Source organism: Peromyscus eremicus, chromosome 6, assembly GCF_949786415.1.
Source record: "Peromyscus eremicus chromosome 6, PerEre_H2_v1, whole genome shotgun sequence".
Classification (NCBI taxonomy): domain Eukaryota; kingdom Metazoa; phylum Chordata; class Mammalia; order Rodentia; family Cricetidae; genus Peromyscus; species Peromyscus eremicus.
Window position 1 is genome coordinate 54,198,339 of NC_081421.1, and position 21,253 is coordinate 54,219,591.

The window sequence follows — 21,253 nt, forward strand, 5'->3', positions numbered from 1 at the left end:
TTGGCTTGCTTCTGTTCAGAAGCCGTGCGGGGACACTGGTGGCATGGCAGCTCTCTCTCTCTCAGGGCTGTTTTGTAGGTGGTATTTCCTCACTGGTGAAACTGGCAGACATGTTGGTGACCGACATGATGTTATTCTCAGTGCTCCTTTAGCAGGGCCTATATTTAACTCAGCTTCTACAAGTGGACTCTTTTAAGTTGTCACATTTTTGCAGTACATAGTGCAGGGACTTGCCACCACGGGCTTGGCGCCCTTTCCTGGTTTTTGTCTCTCGTGATTGCTCTCTTGCCCCTCTGCTATTTTAAGGAATGCACTGTATGTGGTTATCTTAGTTTCCTTACTGTTGCCGTGATAAAATACTCTGACAAAAGAAAATTAGGGGGAGAGTCTATTTTAGCTCCGAGGTTACAGGCCACTGGTTTGGGGGAAGTCACAGTCACAAGGAGCTTGAGACAGTGGGTCTCACTGCACCGAATTAGTTTACGCTGCTACGACCCAGTTCCCTTTCCTTATCCCTAAAGATCCAGGAAACCTTGGCCAGGGAGTGGTACCATTTCTCAGTCAACCTAGTCACAATAGCCCCCCCCATATGCCCAGAAGCCCATTTATCAGATAATTCTGGATTTTGTCCAGTTGACAATTAGCATTGGCCATCACTGTGACCTTTGTGGCAGCAATTTTGTCAAACAAGTTCAAATGGTGCAATTGCTAAAATCTTGTCATTGCTTGCTTGCTCGTTCTTCTTTCTTTCCTGTTATAAAATGGCTTTAGTGAGGCTCTCACTGGGACACCATCTGGGACCAGGTGGACTGTTATGGGCAGGGGTGACTTCACAGACAACATTGACCCTCTAGCAGGTGTTACCAAAATGTATGTGTCACCATAAAGCCCCTGCTTGCTGTCTCTGCCTTCTAACAGGTATTAAAAATTCATAAATATTTACACCCCTGTCATACTTCTTTATGGAACCTTGGGGTCCAAAGATCCAGCAGGGGACACCAGAACTGGCTGTTGGGGAAGGGATGGCAATGCCATCCATTGTTGTCATGGTTACCATGAATGGAATGGGCAGAGGGGCAGGGGTCTGTGGATGTTAGAGATGGGGAAGCCTGCAGCCTGAGTAGTGGTGGGAGACCTGGATGTAGATGGGCTGCTCACGCAGCACAGGGGTCACTGAGGTACAGTAGCTGACCATGGTGCCTGTGGCCCCCATGTTCATTTCACTGAATATTCTTCCCCTTCAGCATGAGTGACTGCCATGCTGGTGACCTTCTCGAAGGTGACATCCCTGTGCAACATGGACCATCATAGAGGGGATCCCTGCACTCCTGCTGTCCTTCTTTGAGCTTCTTCCTGTCATTTCCAGTGACGGTTGTAGCTGGGCTGCTGCTCACGATGAACAATTGTGGTTTTGTGCCAACCGCTATGTCTGGGACAGTGTCCTTGACACACTGAGTGGACGAGTGAGGTCAGAGTGGAGCCACAGGAATCTCTGCTCCTACTCTTCCCCTTTCTTAGTCTTACTTCTCTTCACTCCTTTCCACCTGCCCCTCTCCCCCACACCACACACATATTCAGAGAGCAGTGGAGTAACAGAAAAAGGGAAAAGAAGTGAAACCAGACTGGCAGCGAGGCATCTTTGACGACAAGGAGGAACAGCACTAACCTGCTCATTCTTCTTGAGGTCAGAGCATGCGTTTTTTGTAGAAATTTCTTTTCAAATAGTACCATCTTCAAATAAACAAGCTTTTCAGTGATCAGTTTTTACCTTCTCTCTCCTTGCCAAGGCATTTCCTTCTTCCTAGCCTTTACGTCCTCCAGCAGAAGGCAGGCACACAGAACATGAGACATGTGGCCAGAATTGCAAAGTTGGAGTTAGCATTTTTAAGAGCACAGCTTTTTAGTATTATGTGTTTCTATATTTTAACTCATATGTGCTTGATATTTTAAGGACACACAGTTTTTCATACATTAGTAACTATTACAGGAATTTAATTCTCTGCTTTTTTTTGAGGTGATCTAGGGTAATCTACAGAGTACTTTAGACTGAAAGAAGACTTTGAGATACTCACTGAATGGATGGAGTTCTTAAAGACACACCAGTGAACGAAAACTCACTCCCCTTTGCTCCAGTACAACTTGGAAATTAAGGCGCTTACCAATAACATAGACTCTTTTGTTCCAGTTCTCATTGATTTTGCCAGTATAGGGTCTGAATGTTGCCAGTGCAGGGCCTAGAAATCTGCATTTTCTGTGTGCTGGGTAAATCTTAGGGCAAGTCCTCAGGGGAAATTATTTACTACTACTGTATTTTTTTCTATTACTGTATTTTGATAGTGGGCAAACCCTTTGATAATGGTTGCCTTTGAAAATAGTATTCTCCTCACAGGGCAGCAATGGGGAGTGAGCCTGTTGCCTTGTATAACAGTCCAGTAGAGGAAAACAACACCTCAATGCTACTACAAACTAGTCTTCCTTGAAATTTGCAAATACTTCTACTGAAAGAGGGGTGGTTAAAAAAAGAGAACCTGACCAATGACCCAAGACCAGTGACCCAACTGTTTCAATAAGTCTAAGTGCAGGGAACAAGAAGCAAGGGAATCCAAGACTTCACCTCCAATGAGAGTGAATGGGACAGAATCCCAGAGGAAGAATGAAATGGAATGAGTATGAGCTGTACAAAGGAATGAAAGAGGAACAAACCCCTGAGGGAATTCCCAGAGGACACAAGTACTTGGATGACAAGGGAAGCCAGCATATGACGTGAAATTTCCATTCAATCAAGAGACAGAAATACTGAAGAAAAACTAAACTGAAATATTGGAAGTGAAAAATTCAAGGAGCCAAGTGAAGACAAAACTCAATAAAAACCTCACCAGAGCTGGAGACATGGCTTGGTGGCTAAGAGTGGGTGCTGCTCTTCCAGGGGATCTGAGTTTGATTTCTAGTCAAGTGACTTACAACCACTGGTAGCCCCCATTCTAGGGGATCCAATTTTTAGAACATTATGAAAAGACCAAACCTAAGAATCATGAGCATAGAAGAAGGATAAGGATTTGTCTTAAAAAGACACAGAAAATAATTTCAATAAAATCACAGCAGAAAATTCCCCACATTTAGGGGAAGAGTGTCCATCCAGGTACAAGAGGCATTTAGAACCCCAGTGAAAGAAGACTAGAAAAGAATTTCATCATAAAGGACTAAAAGTCCAGACTAAGGAAAGTATGTTGAAACTAGAAATACAGAAACACAGAGCCACATAGAAAGACAGGCCCATCCTAAGCAGCAGATTTCTGAAACAAAACAAGACAAAGCCAAACAAAACTTTTAAAGCGAGGAGGGCTTTGAATGATGTTATTTCAAATGACAACAGCCACGCAGACTACTATACCCAGAAAAACTAGCTATCGTAATTGAAGGCAAAAGAAAAAGTTGGCCACTAAGCCAATTACACAGAGAATATTTGAAGAAATACTTCAGAATGAACAGAAAGACAAGCACATCTGTGAGGCTACAGAAAAGAATAAACCATGCCAGAACAGTAGTTGAGTAGAGGAGGACTTGGAAAACATCAAACACCACAAAGTAACAGTAAATAGTACACATTTCTCAATAATAACTCTGGATATTAATGGTCTCAATATGGCATCAAAAACACAGATTAGGAGATTAGATTAACAAGCAGAATCTGTTTGTTCCATCCAAGCAATGAGCCTCACTATCAAACAGGGATGCGGTAGTAGAAAGGATGGAAAAAGGTATGCCCAGCACGCAGAACCAGGAAATCAACAAGTGCTGATGTTCTAGTACCCGAGGAAATAAGGATCAGTTAGAAGAGATAGAGAAAGTCTCTCAAGGGAACAAGCCATCAAGATGACATTACAAATCTCAGCATGTATTCATTGAGCATGTGTGCACCCAAATTCATAAAACTAAGTACTTCTAGACAGAAAGATGCAGGTAACACTATTGCAGCAATCGGGTGTTACTTCAGTACCCCACTCTCACTAATAAATAAGTCATCTGACAAGAGCAAAAGAAACAGCTCAGTTGAATGACAACATATAGCAAACGGATCCACAGACATCTATAGAACACTCCATCATCCTCAACAACAGAAAACCTACAGACTACACATTCTTCTCAGCAGCTCTGAAACAGATCATATAATAGGACACAAAACAAGTCTTAACAGCCAGGTGGTGGTGGTGCCCACCTTTAATCCCAGCACTCAGGAGGCAGAGGCAGTGGATCTCTGAGTTTGAGGCCAGCCTGGGCTACAAAGAGAGTTCCAGGGCAGGCTCTAAAGCTACACAGAGAAACCCTGTCTCGAAAAGCCAGCCCCCCTAATAAAAACCCCAAAACAAGTCTTAACAAATATAGGAATATTGAAACAATTTCTTGTATTCTTTGTGATTGTATGGAATAAAACTAGAAATCACAGTAAAAGAAATTACAAAACTTGCATCAGTTTATGGAGCAACATACTATTGAGTGAAGACTGAGTCACTGAAGAAATCAAGATGAGTATAAATATATTCCTAGGATAAAAAACTACAAATGCCTACATTAAAAGGGGGGGGAGGTATTGGTGAAATTATTAAGGCCACTCTATGTAGTTAAAAGGGAGGTTTATTTTGTGGGGTAACTTACAAGTGAAGGGATAGGTAACAGGGTCTGGGAAAGGTGTAGCACAGTCCGCTGGTATTCTCTGGAGAACTCTGCTCGGTCTACCTCCAGCTTCCAGAGTCCAGGAACCAAGAGAGCCCGTGCATCTGGATCTTGGGTTTTCAGCGTCCTCTCTCAGCCCTGCCTTGTAGGCGTGACCATTACTGAAGACTCAAAGGGGGTTGGAACTTCCAGGTCAAAGCTGGAATGGCTACCCACTACAGGGAGGGGATGGCTCAGTGGTTAAGACTGCTTGCTGTCTTAGACAACCTGGGTTCAGTTTCTGCTACTCATGTTGGTAGCACATAGATACCTATAACTAAAGCTCCAGGGCATATGTCCCCCTCTTCTGGCCTCTGTAGGCATCTGCACACATGTGTCATGTATTTACACACACACACACACACACACACACACACACACACACACACACACACAAATGCATATAAACATTAAAAAAAATCCAATAGCTCTAAAATAATAGTGCATCACAGGGCCTTTGTAAAACAAGAGCAAGACAACTCCCAGATCAGTGGATGAAAGAAACTGATTGGGGAAGAAATTAATGAAATGGAAAGGAAAAAGACAATACAAAGACTCAATGAAACTCAGACTTAATTTTTTGAAAAGAAAAATTAAGATTGGCAGATCCTCAGCCAAACAAATCCAAAGAGAAAGGGAAGACTGAAATTAATAAAACTAATTTTTTATTTTAGGAAACATGTCTTAAAAACATCTTCCACAAAGTAGGAAAATCTACAAGAAATGGATGAATTTCTATACACACATGACCTATTAAAATTAAACTGAGACAAACAATTTAAGACGGATTTGCAACCCGCGAGACTGAGGTATTAATAAAAAAAAAATGCCCAACTATAAAAAGGCCAGGTCCAGATGGATTCCCTGCTGAATTCTACCAGATCGTTCAAGAACTAACACATTTGCTTCTCAAACTAGACAACAGAAAGGAAAAGGAAAGCCACCAAACTGCATTTAGTGAAGCCAGTGTTACGCTGATAGCCCGATAAAGACCCCAGAAAAAAGAAAAGCAATAGACTAACCTCCCTGAAGAACACAGATGCAAAGATTCCTAGTAAAACACTTGCATACTTAGTTCAATAACACATGAAAGGGACCTTCACCATGACCAAGCTGGTTTTAACAAGTGAACAGTTTTCCAAAGATAAAATACAAACGGCCCATAAACATATGATGTTCATTCTCACCAGCCGTCAGAGAATGTACACATCAAAACTCCTTTGAGATTCCATCTTACCCAGTCAGAAAGGCAATCATTCAGGAAACAAATAACCACAAACGCTGATGAGGATGTGCACAAAAGGGCACCTTTCTACTCTGCTGGGGGGAATGTAAAGGAGTCCAGCTCCTGTGGAAATCAGTATCAGGTCTTTGAAATCAAGAGATCTACCATAAGCCTCAGTTGCACCACCACTGGGTATTTAGCAGAAGGACCTCAAGCCAACACGACAGAGACGCTCGCACACAAAAGTTCACTGCAGCACTACTCACAGTCACCGAGTTACGGCACCAAGCTAGGTGTCCAACCACAGAGGAACGGGTAGGGAAACGTGGTTTACGTACACACTGGAACAGTTTTAACCACAAAGAAGAAAAGTGATGCCATGTGCAGGAAAATAAACACAACTGGAGGTAACACCAGTGAATCAGGCCACCTGCAGAAAGACAAATGCCATAGGCTTTCTTCCACATTTGCTTCCTAGACTTTATACAGATAGATAAAATCGCATGAGTATGCATGATGGGAAGTGGAGGTGAAACTAGGGAAAAAGAGGAGTAAGGAGATGGTTGAAAAATTACAGCAGGGAGTTTTGGGGGACATGCTCAATGTACAATATACACCGGCATGAAAATGTCCTTCTACAACACAGTTCCATGTACAATGAATACACACAAAGAAAAACATTTTTAAAAAGCAAATGATGTATCTAATCTACTGGACATCACAGGTTAGCACACAGAACACTCCAAAGTACTGGATTTTTCCCTATGTGTATGTGGCTTGACATCAAACCAAGGCTCACTGCTACTGTCCAATCTTACAAGATAATATACTGTGTACCAGTAGCTTGGGAAAAGAGCAAAATTCAGAATTCAATGTATTTTTTTTAAATCAAATGTGTATCACTGTCACATGGTTGTAAAGTTGAAAAAATGTAGCAAACCATTGTAAATTGGGATTGCTCGTGTTTCATTTGCAACAAATATTAGCTATGTTTCTTGTACAGGAAAGTGGGTCAGACACAACAATTTGAATTCAAGAGAATGTACCCATTTTGCCAGTGTCAGACTCTCCTGGCATTGACCTTGAGAGGTGGAGACAGGTTGGTGCTTAGTTGGGCAGGGGTAGGGGGTACAAGTTCCTTGGATGTGTTACCTTATAGAGATATATTAAGCTCCTCTTAGCTACTCTGCCAGGATTCTTTGTGAGAATTCTGTACTAAGATATGATTGGAAAGTATTGCATCCCATGTCCCCACTTGGTGTTAATATATGCTAGTACAACCAAGTGAGAAACATCTCTGTATGAAGCCATTGCCATATTTCACTCTGTTAATATGCTTTGGAGAGTGTTTGCTTCCACATTTGCATGACAGAGACCCTGTCCAGATCAGAGTGTAGCCCTGGGTGCACAGTGACAGCAGCTCTCGAGAACTTGAGCAGAAGGCAGATTCCTGGGCTTCAGATTGCATGACTGCTAATACTGAAACACCACATTCTAGGTCTATGGAGGTGGGGCTAAAATTGGCTCCACTGGGAAGGAAGGAATTTCAAAACATCAACAGGATTCACTAGTCACTTGGGGTTTGGAATCTGTTTAAAACTATGGAGATTTCTAGGCTCTACCTCTTATTCTTAGATTATTGTTTCCGGGAGTGAGGCTTGGGACTCTTGTCTTTCAGCAACCTGGGGGTGGGGCTTAGCTGTCCATGGACCCCTACATACTTCAGAAGCCTTCCCTAGATTTCAGAGATTGCTTCTGGACTCCCAGTTGTTTTGATTTCTCTTTAGAGGTGCTTAAGTTGGAACCCTGAATCTTGAGTACGTGGTGAATGCTTTACCACTGTGAAACACCTGGCTCTTAATTTTGAATAATCAAAATTTGAAGGATTTATATTCCCATTAGAGAGGAACCTAGAACAAAGCAGGGTGCGATGCTATCCCATGTTGAATGGAAAGCATTGGAATGCAAGGATGCATCTGATAGTCTACAAAGCATACGTTGTATTGGTTTGTGAACAAGTAGGGGCTCATTTGTAAGGCCTGGATTTATACAAACCAGAGCATTCTTGGTGCTCACACAGTCATTCAGCTTTCAGCACCCATTCTTGGAAAAGAGTGGAGCATCATTTACTGATAAAGTGATTGTCCTTAAAGAGAGAGATGCCCTGAACCACTAGAGTGAGCCTAGGAATGCAATGTGGCTGAGTTCAGCAGTTTGTCAAAACAGCGGTATGGAATCTCTTTGAATTTTAAGAGCAACAGTAGTTTGCTGTACAGAATGCACATGCTTCTGTCTGTGGGCTTAGTGCCACTGCAGGCAACTACTCAGACGTCAAGGAGTGTGCCACTATCCTGGGCATCTTTTAATGAAAATTAGGGCCACAGAAAGAAATACTGCTCCTCTCTCCTTATGTAGTAAGATGTGTTCTGAGAAAAAAATCAGAGATAACCCAAATATGTCTTATGTATTACTTTTAGATATTTTCTCATATATATAATTCTGTTGTCTACACTGGCCTCAAATGCTTGGGTTCAAGCTTTCCTACTTTGGTCTTTTAGTATCTGAAATAAAAGCTAGGTGCCACACCGTGCCTGGGCCTCAACATTGTTGGATAATCACAAACATATTGGAAATGAAAATCAGGCCAGTAATTTTAGAAGAGCCAAGGGTTCTGCTAGCTATAATTTTGAGGCTACTAAATATAAAACCAATTAGTTTTGAACGCCAAACACCTGATTATAAGATGGGCGTGGTGGTGCAGGCCTGTAATTCCAGTCACTTGGGAGGTCCAGTTAGGGGAGATGAGGTTTAAGGCCCGCATAGGCTGCAGAGTGAGTTTATGGCCAGGCTGGGAAACTTGGTGGGGTCATGTCTCAAGATAAAAGTAAAAAGAAAGCTGGGTTGTAGCTCAGTGAGAGTACTCTCTTATGTTAGTCTCTAGGATCAATTCTCAGTCCCCCAAAGACACAAATAACCAAAGCATGATTGTACATTAATACAAGATCATGACCCACATCACTCTCCCTCCTCTGTTTTTAACTTGAAAAAAAACAAAAGACAGACCAACCACTTTAGTGGAGTATGCTGAAATGAGAACTGACTCCTGAATCATACTGCTGGGTACAGTTGTCCTCCTGAGAGCAACAGAAGAAGCTGACTTAAGAAGCTATGGAATATTTAGTGTTTCTGAATTTTCAATGCAGGACAAATTAACATTAAAAGAGTCCTTGAATATACTTCAGTTTTCTAATCCCATTAAAAATACATATCATCACCATCACACTCCAAAATAGGCAGAGTTTATCTAGTTCTCATAGATTAGTAAACGCCAAGTCAGTGTCGGGAAAACTCTCTGGGGTGTTAACAGTTCTTCTTCTTTTAAATTCTGTGCAACCTCTACCCCTCTCCTGCTCTAGGCAGCTAGACTTTCACACTTACATCATCTGAAAAAGATGACATGGAAGTTCAAAGGTTTAATTCACAGAGGAATTAAATTCCTGGGATTTTATTTTCAAATGCTTAAGATGGGCATTTGATGAGAAGTTTGCAAGCATATTAAAGAGAAGCAGTGGGCTTTGCTGGCCACGAACTAGTCTAGACAAGAGACTTGGGCCAAAGGAAGGACAGTTGAAGAGTCCTCCATTTCTGGGTTAATTATGGATCATATTTCCCACATTGGATTCTGGAGCAGGGTGGACTGGGGTCATGGGGCAATTGTTGCAGAGCCTGTCTTGACATTGGAGCAGCAAAGTGGAAATGGCTACAAGGTCTGAGGCAGCTGAGCAACAACATGACCACAAAAGCTCTCTAGGGGCACGGCTAGCTCTGGAGCAATGAAATGTTTCCCTTGAGCCATGGAAGGCTAACGATGTAGGGAAGAGGGACTGAGCATGGAGGTGTCTGTGACAGGCTGATGACTGTTCAGAGGTGTCTAAGGCAGAAGACCAGATTGATTCATGCCTATCTCGGGGGATTCTGTGGTTTCCCAAGATGACAGCTAGCCAGACTTCTGTGCCTGTGGATCCCATATAGTATCCTGGCACCACGGGGACACACGAGCTCAGCTGCAATCCTAGTAGAAAGAAAACAGATGAGTCTTTTAACTGGTTTTTCTCTCTAGGGAGGATGGAAGCTTATAATAGAAACAACCTTTGGCCATAGAGAAAGGTTTGCATGAATAAAGAGTGTTATTTATTTGGGAATGTGAGCTGACATTCCTAGTTCATGGGTAGTGCAGGATTTTAACTTCCCCACGTTAAAGGTAATGAAACAGTTCCTTCCTCCAAGACTGTTATGAGGATTAAATGAGGTAAAATACAGACTTAGAACAGTATCTTATATTTAGTAACTATGGTTAAAAACATCAACTCTCATTCTTATCATCACACTTGCCATTTTAAATTTGGAGGTGTATCTGATTTCTCATATACTACTTTTCTAAGAAGAAATTTAAAAATAATTTCCTTTAAAAAATTTCTAAATATTTTAAATACCATGTAAGGGGAGGCTCCATCCGATTTAAATTTTATCAACAAGAGATTTGTTTGACTGTAAGATCACATAATGAGCAACAGCATGGGCATTATTCTTCCATGCAGCAAAAACAGAATGTAGGATGCTTCTGTGTTTGGATAAATGTCCCTCAAAAGTCGGTGTGCTAATAAAGTTTTGGTCCTTAGCCCATGCCATTACTGGGAGGTGATGGAACCCATAAGAACTGGGACCAAGTGGGAACTTTAGGCCACTTAGAATGGTCCTTGAAGGGGACCCCAGTCCCTTTGGCCTTTGACCATGAGTAGTTTTCTGACAATATGCTCCTATCATGACACACTACCCTGCTGTAGGCTAAAGCAATGGAGGTAAACTAATCATGAACTGAAAACCTGTGAAAAAAAACTTGTGAAATCTGTGAACCAGAATAAATCATTTTCTGTCGACAGACTGATTACCTAAATTGTTAGGGTGATGAGAAACTAACACACAAGCCACACAGTTGAGATGGGATTCTGACTAAACCATGTTATCAGGAGACTTATGGAATCTTTCTGCACTTTCATTTTCCTTATTTATAGAATGAATATATTACAGCATACCAATTTACATGAGGATGAAATGAAAGAATGCATATGAATGACTTGAATTGTGTCTGGCACACATAAATACTCAAACACAGAAGATAATCTAGTTATAACTCTTATGAGATAAAACCAAATACTGCCAAGAAGGTAAGAAAAACACAAGAAAGCTATTAAAAAACGGGTCCTCCAGTGCCTAAGGATGTTTCCAAATAAGACACAGCATTAAGAACTGGTGTCTAAGCCGGGCGGTGGTGGCGCACGCCTTTAATCCCAGCACTCGGGAGGCAGAGCCAGGCGGATCTCTGTGAGTTCGAGGCCAGCCTGGGCTACCAAGTGAGTTCCAGGAAAAGGCGCAAAGCTACACAGAGAAACCCTGTCTCTTAAAAAAAAAAAAAAAAACAAAAACAAACAAACAAACAAAAAAAACAAAACAAAAAAAACTGGTGTCTAGAGGGAGGGGCAAAGGAGAAGCAGTAAAGGTAAAATTTGGAAAGGGCTTACTGAGGTCTGAGTGTTGACTAGTCCCCACAGGCCCATGTTTTAAAGGCTTGGTCCTGAGAGTGATGCCAATGGGATTTTTATGGGTGGAGCCTAGTTGGAAGTCTATAGATCCTTGGACATGTAGCCTGGAAGGGGACTGTCATTCCTTTTTATTTTTGTTTTTCTTTCTGGGCATGAAGTGAATGGTTCTACTCTGCCATGTGCCTCTTCCATGACAAGGCCCATCAGTCATGCACTGGAACCCATGGACTGGAATGAGCCACTTGTGAGCCAAAATGGACCTCTCGTCTTTGTAGGTTTCTTAATTGATTTTCTCAGGAATTGGTTATAGGGACAGGAAGTGAACACACAGCTGCAATATAAATTCCATACGTGATCATCCTTATCTTTGTGGGGAGCTTCCCCAGGAAGCACAGTGCAGTTTTCACTGTGCTGTCAAAGCTGGCTTCTGCTCACAGATAACTTGCCATTTCACCCCTGTATGTGTGCTTGTGAGGGGGAAGGCAGGGAAGTGCTAGTCCAACTGAACTCACAAAGACCAATGTACTGCACACTAATTTTTGTGTGCATGTACCCGGTAATGTTATGCCTCTAACCTTTCTGGCTGGGGACAGCTGGCTCTCCAGGGCCCAGACAGTTCTCAGAGGGAACAAAGAACACAGCTGGGAGAAAGGCTCATGGCCATCTAATAATGAAAAATGCATTCAGTTCTATTAGATGTGAAACCATCAGTCTAGAGCCCAAGGGGCTCCTCTCTTTGGCCCATGGATCCAGGAGACAACTTCCCCTGCCTGGAACATCCAAACCCAAGTACAGGGAGAGGAGAGGCAGCCAAAGAGCAACTCCTACAGCCCTTTGAAGTTATTCAGTCTTAGCCTGCTCAGTTTGCTTTTCCTTTTCTATGGAACTCACACCAAAGACTCCGGTCAAAGGCTTCCCCTTCCTCCTGTCTGTCCCCTAAACACCTTGATGTCTTTCTGGGTGTTCTGTGTGGGGAGCTCTGCCTCCTGTCACTGTGAATCTTCTCTATTCCTCTCCTGTGCCTCCCTTGTGACTATGTATGACTGACCATCACATAAAAGAACATAGAGTATCTAGTAAAAAAATGTTTTTCAAGTGTAGAAGACTATCTGGGGGGAGAATTTATCTTCAGAGAGTTTATGCCATGTGCAGTAAGGTATAAGGATGCCTCGCTGGAAATGCTGTCTAGAATGTACCCAAATCCAGATTGCTTTCATCTGGACTAGGACTCAGGTCTACAGAGGACCTGCCTTTTCCTATTTCTTGTCCCCTGCCTTGACTGCTGTAACAAATTACTGTGATCTGGTGTCTTGAAACAATAGAATTGTATTCTCTCATAGTTGTGGAGGCCGGAATATAAACTCAAGGTATCAGTAGCATTACATGCTCTCTTCAGGCTCCAGATCTTCTCTTGCCTCTTTGGGCTTTTGCTTACTTCTAGTGTGCCAGCAGAGTCTAGCCATTGCCTCTATTTGCCCACGGCCACTCCATCTCTGCAGCCATTTTCTCTTTCGGGCAAGGACACTGTCATTGGCTTTGGGGGTTCATCCTAATGATTCTGTCTGAGCATGGTCTTCGTCCTTGTCTTTTCTGTCTTTGCAGAGACTCCGCTTCTGAATAAGGTCACATTCTTAGGTTCCAGAAGGACACAACACTTTACCAGACATCTTCTCACTACTGTACACCATTCCAAATGTACTAGAAGGGGTTTCGTGCCATTTCTCCTATGGTTTATAGAAATGCTAATGTGGAAGCAGACCAAAATGTCTTCATTCCTTTTCTGTGGATGACACAGCAGAAGTGTAGAGGAGGTGAGAGATGTTCAAAGAGCAAGTCCAGCAAGGACAGGCATGATGATTTGGTCTGTAGAAGACTTGGTCTCCATAGTAGAGCAAGCAGCCTATGTTAGAATGAGGTGGTGAGCTGAAGTAAGATGGGGGGGGGCACTCTGTGTATTGGCTCTACTTACAAAACATGAAGAAATCTTGGAAATGAAGAGTTCTTTCAAGTGAAAAGCTAGTTGTGGTGAGTTGATCTGATAGGTCCATTTATATATTTGCCATGTAAGGTGATCCATGCCAGGGCCTTGCCTGTGCATGGCAAAAGCTCTACCACTGAGTCCCAACCCCAGCCCTCACCCAAGAATGTGGTGATACTTTAACTTTACACGTTTGCTACTGAGTTGGCATTTGGTTTGAAATGAGCATATGTGATTTCTAAATGAGAACTGTCAATATTTTGTAATCAGATTCCCTCGGTGTTTACAAAGGTACATTCTCCAAGTGTCTGATCATTCTATCTAAAAAAAGAAAGGTTTTTCTTTCTCTGATTTACAACTGACACACCAAATTTCTGCTCTGATGACTTCCGAGTTTTGTTTTGGTTTATACTTAGATTGTGTTTATGAAACATCTCGGAAGAGATGTAAACTGTGTTAGTGACATGGTAAAAAATACAGAAATGATATGGCAACTATATTAAATACTAGAACTTGGAGAAATAGGCTTTCCTATCTAAGCAAATTACATATGTAATCTATATACTACTTAAATTTTTAAAAAGAAGGGGATTCCCATGAATTCAACTGAAAGGTTCTAAATGTATTTTTTTTCCTTGAATTATGCTCATGGAAATGTCCAATGGTATTTTATTCCTCATACTTGGTTATTGTGTTAGTTACTTTTCTTATTTTTTGGATGAAAGACCACACACACACACACACACACACACACACACACACACACACACACAACCAGCTTAAAGAAGTAAGGGTTTATTTTGCGTCACAGTTCAAGGGTGAAACTCATCATGGCATGAAAGGCATGTCAGAAGCTTATGCCAGCTGGTTACCTTGCATCTCCAAGCAGACAGAGATGGGTACTGGCACTCAGTCTGCTTTCTTCTTTTTATCCAGTTTGGGACCCTAGCCCATGGAATGGTATCCACACAGTCAGGGTGGATCTTCCTACTTCAGTGAACTCAATCTAGAAACTACCTCACAGACATACCTAGAAACTTTCCTCTTCGGTAATTCTAGAGCCTTTCAAGTTGATAATCAATGTTAACCATCGCGAATCTGTCTCTTCTAAGCTTGACACACACATGTATCACTTTGAAGCTACACCATCCACTTTTTGTACTCATAGGCTTATGACCATCTGATAATGGAAAATGCATTTACTCCAATGACAAAAGTCCTCCATAGTCTTTAACAGTTTCAACACTGTTTGAAAGTCCAAAGTTCAAGTCTCATCTGAGACTCAAGACAATTTCTTAACTGTGAGCTCTTATAAAATAAAAAAAACCCCACTTACTTCTAATATACAGTTGCACAGACTAAACATCCCCATTCCAATGGGAAGAGTGGGGGCAGAGCAAGGAAAGAGGGAACCAAAGCAGACCAAAGCCCAGAAGGGAAATCATCAAATCCTGCAGCTCACTGTTTGGTCACTGGGACTTTTGATGGAATCATCTAGACTCCAAAAGGGTTTATTAGCCTTGTTTCTACAGCTCTGCCACTTACAGCACGCATATTCTTTCTTGGGTTGCCTCTACCCTCTGTTTGCAGCTTTCCTTAGTGGACACCCCATGGTTCTGGCATTTCTAGAATCCCGGAATCTCCACTACAGTGAAAGCTCTACCTTTCCGGCTTCATGCAGTTGCTTTTCAGAATTTCCGTACAGAGACTCCAACCCTCGCACAGTTAGATGCTCGATCTGCATTTAAGGACCTTGCTGCAAGCCTATACAACTCCCTCACTCTTGCATCTTTCATGCCTATAAAATCAGTACCACACAGATGCTGCTGCCAGCTCCAGGTTAGTCTAGTTCTCTTGGACCATAGCTGTAGCCACTGCTGTGTACTGCTGACCCTTGGGTAACTGTTTTTAGGTGATTGCTCGTGAACAAGAAACTAAGCATTCCTAGTTTAGGCTGTCCCCTTCCAAATTTATTTGTGTTTTACAAGCTGGAGATTTCATTGGTAGGATCTTGCTTAAGGCACCTTTCCTATTGTCCCATTGCACAACATGATGTTCATCTTTTATGGTGCTAATCTTTTTATATACTACAGCTGCTTTTGCTATGCTGTTTTTGTCCACAACCTCAAACTCCTTTTCTTGCCAGATTCAGAGTTTTCACATCTTTCTTCTCTCTTTCACTACAGGTCTGGGTAAGAGAGTGAGCCGTTGCCATGCTGCAGCCTGAATGCTATGCGACTTTGGAATTTCCATTGCTCAACAAGAAAGTCCACTACTTTGGAATTCAGCAGTACTCCTACCTTTTATCCCCTGACTCTACCAATGATGATGATGAAATTCTGCTGTCCTTCCTGAGTGTTCCAGACTATTCTGGCATGGACAGACAGACAGCAGCACATACCTGGACATCTTAGAGGTTTGATCAGAGTTAAGATCAGGACACGGGCAGAATGAAATCAGAATCTTTTCCAAAATGACTTGTAGCCTAGTTCTTCCTGAAACCTCAGGAGCTGGGCCTCCCCTGTTCACCTTTTCCTTGGCATTCTGGTCTCCCAAACTCCCACCAGAATGGCCTGTGAAGTTCTGCTCACAGTGTTCTGGGACTTCATTATCCTGTACCTGCAAACTCTTCCACATTCCTCCCACAAACCAGTTTTAAAAGTCTATAAACCACGTGGGCATGTTTATCACAGCAAAGATGCCACTTCCTGGCATCCATTTCTTTATTAGCTACATGTGTGCATGTGGGGTGTGTGTGTGTGTGTGTGTGTGTGTGTGTGTGTGTGTGTGTGTCTGTCTGTCTGTCTGTCTGTCCAGAAGGGGGAGTCAGATTTCCTGAAGCTGGAGTTACAGGCAGTTGTCAGCCATCTGATGTAGGTACCAGGATCAAACTGGTCCTCTGGAAGAGCAGCGAGAGCTCGTAATTGCTAATTCATCTCTCTAGTTCGTGTATCAGTTACCTTTAATGTTCACTGCTATGACAAAATATTTAGTGAAAGCAATTTAAAGAAGGAAGGGCTTCTTTTGGCTCACAGGGTGAGGGTACAATCCAGTGTGTTGGGTCAGGAATCGTCTGCAGGAGTCTGAGGCAGCTGGTCATGTTGTAACACTATCCAGGAAAGAGAGAGGTCAGTGCTTGCCCACAGCTTGCTTATGTAGTTGGAACCTCAGACATGGAAAGGTGCTTTACATATTTAGGGTAGGTGATCTCACCTCAATTAACTCCGTCTGGAAACCCCCTCCCAGGTGTTCCCAGAGGCTTTTCCCCCAGATAATTCTAGATCCTTTCAAGCTGACATTAGCCATCGTAATTATAGACCATACTGGCCTCCAACTTGCAAAGATCTGGCTGCCTCTGCCTCCTGAATGCTGGAATCTTGAGTTAAGTTTTACCTTGGTCCTCTTCCACTAAAAAAGGACATTTTATTTGACAATATATTTTTAATCACAAATGATCATGGATTCATCTCATCTAGTTAGGCTAAAAAAATTTATTTTACCTAGTTGGAAATACATCTAATACTGCTTCATCAAATATTCATGAAGTTTACATATTCTGAAAAGACCAAATTTCTGGTTTAATTTAATTAGCATTAGCAAGCATTTAAATATGGATGTCTTAAAAGTGAGCAGCCTTGGAAGCATAAATTATCCAGATACCATAAAGGGAAGAAATAAAAAAACCACAGCTGGCCAGGGAAATTAGAACAACAAGAGGCAGAAATAACTCAAGCTCCTAGTCTTTATCACCTGACTCCACAGATGGTGATGGAATTCTGCTGTCCTTTCTGAGCGTTCCAGCCTGCTCTGGCATGGACAGACAGCAGCAACATGCATTTGGACATCTTAGAGGATCAGATTAACATTTCAACATGTTTAGAGGGTAGGATTCTCATGCATGAACCTGGGGGGGGGGCAAAAAATGCATCGTTATCTATCTTCTGCTAAACACCTCCCATATATAGCATCTTATTTAATCCTCTTAGAAAAGATTCTCTCTCTCTCTCTCTCTCTCTCTCTCTCTCTCTCTCTCTCTCTCTCTCTCTCTCTCTCACCCTTGGAAGGAGTCACATCCCCTGGAGCTGGAGTTAGAGCTGGTTCTGAGGTACCTGACATGGGTGCAGGGAACTGAACTTAGAGTTGCAAGTGCTTTGACTACCAAGCTATGTCCCCAGCCTTCAGTGAATCCTTTTACCAACCTGTGGCTGTAGGTGCTCTTTCATCCCATTTTCTAAAAAGGAGAAGAAGGGTCATTTACCGCCCCTCATTCCGGCATTGAAGTAGAAATCTTGGAGGCTGAGCCAGCTGTATTGAATGCCTTATTGTCTTTGTATGAGTTGCTGACTGGGGGGTTTTGAGGAAAGCACTGGACTAAAGATTATCACCACAAGGACTGCTACTTATTATTACTACTATTTTTATTCTTTAATATGGTCTCTTTAAGATTGCCACGAAAGCTCGAGTTTCCTTTATGCTGAAATCCACCTTTACTGGTGAATTTGAGAGAGCTGCCAGGCTTGTGCTTCCTGGAACCGTCCCACTTGATGGGACTCCACCTAGGACTGTGTCCAAACAACAAGCAGGTGCAGAGGAAAGTGCCTGGCAGCATGCAGACCACTGCTACATTTTCACTTTTAAGAACGGTGCGACATTCGGTTAGTTTAAGCAAGTGCGATTCTTTGACATGTTTGCGCACCTCTCCCTCCAAGGTGTGCGTAGTTTCCGCTCACCAGTTTAAGTGTCCGCATTTCACTTACTACCCATGTACAGAGAGTGTTCCAGACTGAGAAGTTGTGAAAATACAACCAGGGGAAGGTATCAAACAAAAAACAAGACGAAGCAAAACCAAACCAAACCAAACTGTAAAAGCCCGAGGCTGAAGAGTGTGCCTTGGTGACTGACTGACGGCTTGCCTAAATCCAGCTTCGCTTCTGTCCACTTGGCATGGTAATCAAATGAACAGATGTGAACTGTCACAAAGTAAGAGAAATCGCAGCTTGCTCTTCCGCACCTCAGCCCAGGTGAGACGCTCAGCCAGAGGAGGCTTAGGAAGGGAGACTGAGGACCTTGTTAGGGCGTTGCAGTTCTTGGCTATTGTACTGGGATTCCCACAGGCAAGGAGTTGGGTGAAAATAGTTATTTCATACCCCCTGAGGACAATGACTTAGGTTTGTGATTATAAAATTCATTTACAAGAAATGACCTGTTTCTGGAGGCCCAAGCATTACTTCTGTGACATAAACTAAGTGAGGTTTACACAGAATGGAGGTTTTTAAAGCTCTGTCTCCTTCCAGGTCTATTTGTCAAGAAAGTTTAATCCATTCAGGTTGGTGCCTCATGAAACTGGAACACCCAGAGTCCGGCAGCAAGGCCTCCCGCAGGCTAATCATGTACACAGCGCATCCAATGCTAGCATTGTAGGTATGTTTTCGTCTTCCAAAAATAGTGTATTTTCCCACAAGTGAGAATATTATTAACTTGTGTATTGACTAACAGATTCCTTTTGCAGTGAACCAGCTTCAGGGCATTCAAGTTGTTTTGATAAATTTGTACTCTAAAGTTTCAGGAATTTGAACAAAGGTATCAACTGTAAGCTATTTTCCTAAATATTTGACTTGGCCAACAGCCTCACTTGCTGGCCTTGTAAGGTCGTAGGGCAGGTTGTTGCTGGGAAAAGTGAGTCCCACTTACCCACTTCTGTTTTCAGGATTTCTCACATTTCCTCCCCAGCCGCGTTAAGTAGAACAACAGTCTCTAACATGTTGTGAGAGTCCCGGTCATACGCCTGGCACTCTCCTAATCCTTTATACTTAATCTTCCCAAAGTCTCACAGTAGGTACAATCATTACTCCCCCCCTTTTTTTTTCAAGACAGAGTTTGTCTGTGTAGTTTTGGTGCTGTCCTGGATCTCGCTCTGTAGACCAGGCTGGCCTCGAGCTCACAGAGATCAGCCTGGCTCTGCCTCCCAAGTGCTGGGATTAAAGGCATGTGCCACCACCACCCAGCCATTAAACCCTTGTACAAAATGAGGAAACTGAGGCATGAAGAGGCTACGAAGTGTTCTCAAAAGTTTGCATAATTGGTGAAAGCCATTCCTAGGCTCAGTCTCCGGAGACCATGCTCTCGATTTTGACGCCATGGTGCCTCAAAGACGAGCACTGCAGGTTTCTTGGCTTAAAAACACTTGATGGTGCCGAATAACTACTTATCTGAAATACTGAGAGCAACAGTATTCCCTATAAAACAGTGGGAGCTGGATGTGACAGTTCATCACTGTATTAACAGTACCGGGGAGGTGGAGGGCTCTAGCAGACCCAAGCGTGGCAAACATGGCTCTGGCAGCCCTTGCCCTTCTCTCCCAGTCCCTCTGCCTTGCTAAACTGTTAGATTACATTCCTAAAGCTAGCCACCAAGGTAAGCCACCAACGTCTGTTCCCTTTTGTGGCCACTTCCTTCTCCTGAGGCTGACTACCAAGGTCCAACTATCAAAGTATTGAAGTCTAGCAATCAAAAGCCCCCTTTTAGATACCCCAATTAACATGCCCAATCAAAACAAACCACTCATCCTAACACAGAGTTTCCCCTATTCCCTTTATAAACCACCATTTGCCTATGGGATACATCGGTCTGCTCTCTCTCGCTCTCTCTCTCTCTCTCTCTCTCTCTCTCTCTCTCTCTCTCTCTCTCTCTCAGCATGTCTTTGTCCCTCCAGGGCCAATAAATCTCCTTGGTGCTGAGAACTTGGTCTTGGGGTGTCTTGTGCCCATTCTGGTCCTTTCACAGAGCGGACACTGAAGCAAACCAGCTGTTGGTCCACATGCCCTCTGCATTCAGTTCTCTCCGGTTGGAGAGGCCAGGCCTTGCTGGCTGCGGCTCGGCGGCGGCTCGCCACTCACCACAGTTGTCCTCATCGGCTTGGTTCCCGCAGTCGTCCACACCGTTACAGTGAAGCAGCTGAGGCAAGCACCTGGTGATGTTCCCACAGGGGAAGGAGCCAAGGGGGCAGCTGACATCCTGTGCACTCCCAGGAGTGACTGGGGGGAGGGGGAGAGAGAGAGAGAGGACGTTTGGAGAAGGTTAATACACATATAGCACCAAAGGCAGTCCCCCGTGTAGTTCCCACACATTTGTCCCCTGGTCTGGTTAGCACCGATCCGGCGTTGTCGTCCACTATGGCCGTGGCTGCTTTCCAGAGCCTCCGCCTCACGAGGATGCTCTCACCCGCTTCTCTTCCTACCATTCTGTTGCCAGCCTCTTTTTCTTTGTCCACTGCCCCCACTCGTCTGTGAGTGCCGAAGTGGTGGGGATTGGACCTACAACCTACTGTATACTAGGCAAGCATTCCGCCACTAAACCGTGTTTCCAGTTCTCAACTCTAGAAATGTTTTCTCAGCCCCGCCTTTTAATGAAAGTAGGCTTGTATTTTATCTTCAGCCCTGTTCCTCTCTTCCGTGGAAAGCTTTCAGCTTTTATTTATTTTTTTAATCAAGAACTTAGTGTATCTTCACTGTGGGCTCAGAATCAAGGCTTCTCTGGTTGGAGGGCATCAAGAAGCATGTGCCCCATGCTCATTTTGCAGTCCTAAATGTGAGGCTCTGGCAAGACTGGCCAGGGCATTGGCTAGAGCCCAGCTGCTGTCCTGGCCGGGACCGCTGTCTGTTGGGAGGACTCACCCGAACGAGTCAATAAAATAATTCCAAACTGAGAGGTGCACAGTGAAATGAGACCTGTGCTGTTGTG

The 21,253-nt window shown here is 43.2% G+C and overlaps 1 protein-coding gene across 1 annotated transcript in view; it reads right to left on the reverse strand.

The window, feature by feature from the left end:
* Rxfp1 (relaxin family peptide receptor 1) overlaps window positions 1-20,753 on the reverse strand; it is an 85,327-nt gene extending 64,574 nt beyond the window's left edge. The window contains exons 1-2 of the mRNA XM_059266523.1: window positions 20,639-20,753; window positions 20,410-20,547 (exon numbers count right to left, since the gene is read on the reverse strand). Of these exons, the coding sequence (XP_059122506.1) occupies window positions 20,410-20,547; window positions 20,639-20,753 (253 nt within the window). The remainder of the gene's footprint in view (window positions 1-20,409; window positions 20,548-20,638) is intronic.
* Window positions 20,754-21,253: the final 500 nt, after the last annotated feature.